The sequence below is a fragment of the Penaeus monodon genome, chromosome 32 (genome assembly GCF_015228065.2).
Source record: "Penaeus monodon isolate SGIC_2016 chromosome 32, NSTDA_Pmon_1, whole genome shotgun sequence".
Classification (NCBI taxonomy): domain Eukaryota; kingdom Metazoa; phylum Arthropoda; class Malacostraca; order Decapoda; family Penaeidae; genus Penaeus; species Penaeus monodon.
In genome coordinates, this window is record NC_051417.1 from 4044869 (window position 1) to 4045077 (window position 209).

Below are 209 nucleotides of genomic sequence, written 5' to 3' on the forward strand. Positions count from 1 at the left end.
TAGCTTATTGTAATATCCTTGAACCCGGTGCAGGTGTACGTGGACGGCCCCTACGGGACGCCCTCCACGAGGATCTTCTCCGTGAGCCACGCCGTGCTCATCGGGGCGGGCATCGGGGTTACGCCCTTCGCCTCCATTCTACAAAGTGTCATGATGAGGTCAGGAAAAATGTCTCTTTTTTTTCGTTTGTTGACAGATATCAAAACATG

The 209-nt window shown here is 52.2% G+C and overlaps 1 protein-coding gene across 1 annotated transcript in view; it reads left to right on the plus strand.

Annotated features, from left to right (window-relative positions):
* LOC119593516 (NADPH oxidase 5-like) overlaps positions 1 to 209 on the plus strand; it is a 26504-nt gene that overhangs the window by 21838 nt on the left and 4457 nt on the right. The window contains exon 8 of the mRNA XM_037942478.1: positions 34 to 158. Coding sequence (XP_037798406.1) covers positions 34 to 158 — 125 coding nt within the window. The remainder of the gene's footprint in view (positions 1 to 33; positions 159 to 209) is intronic.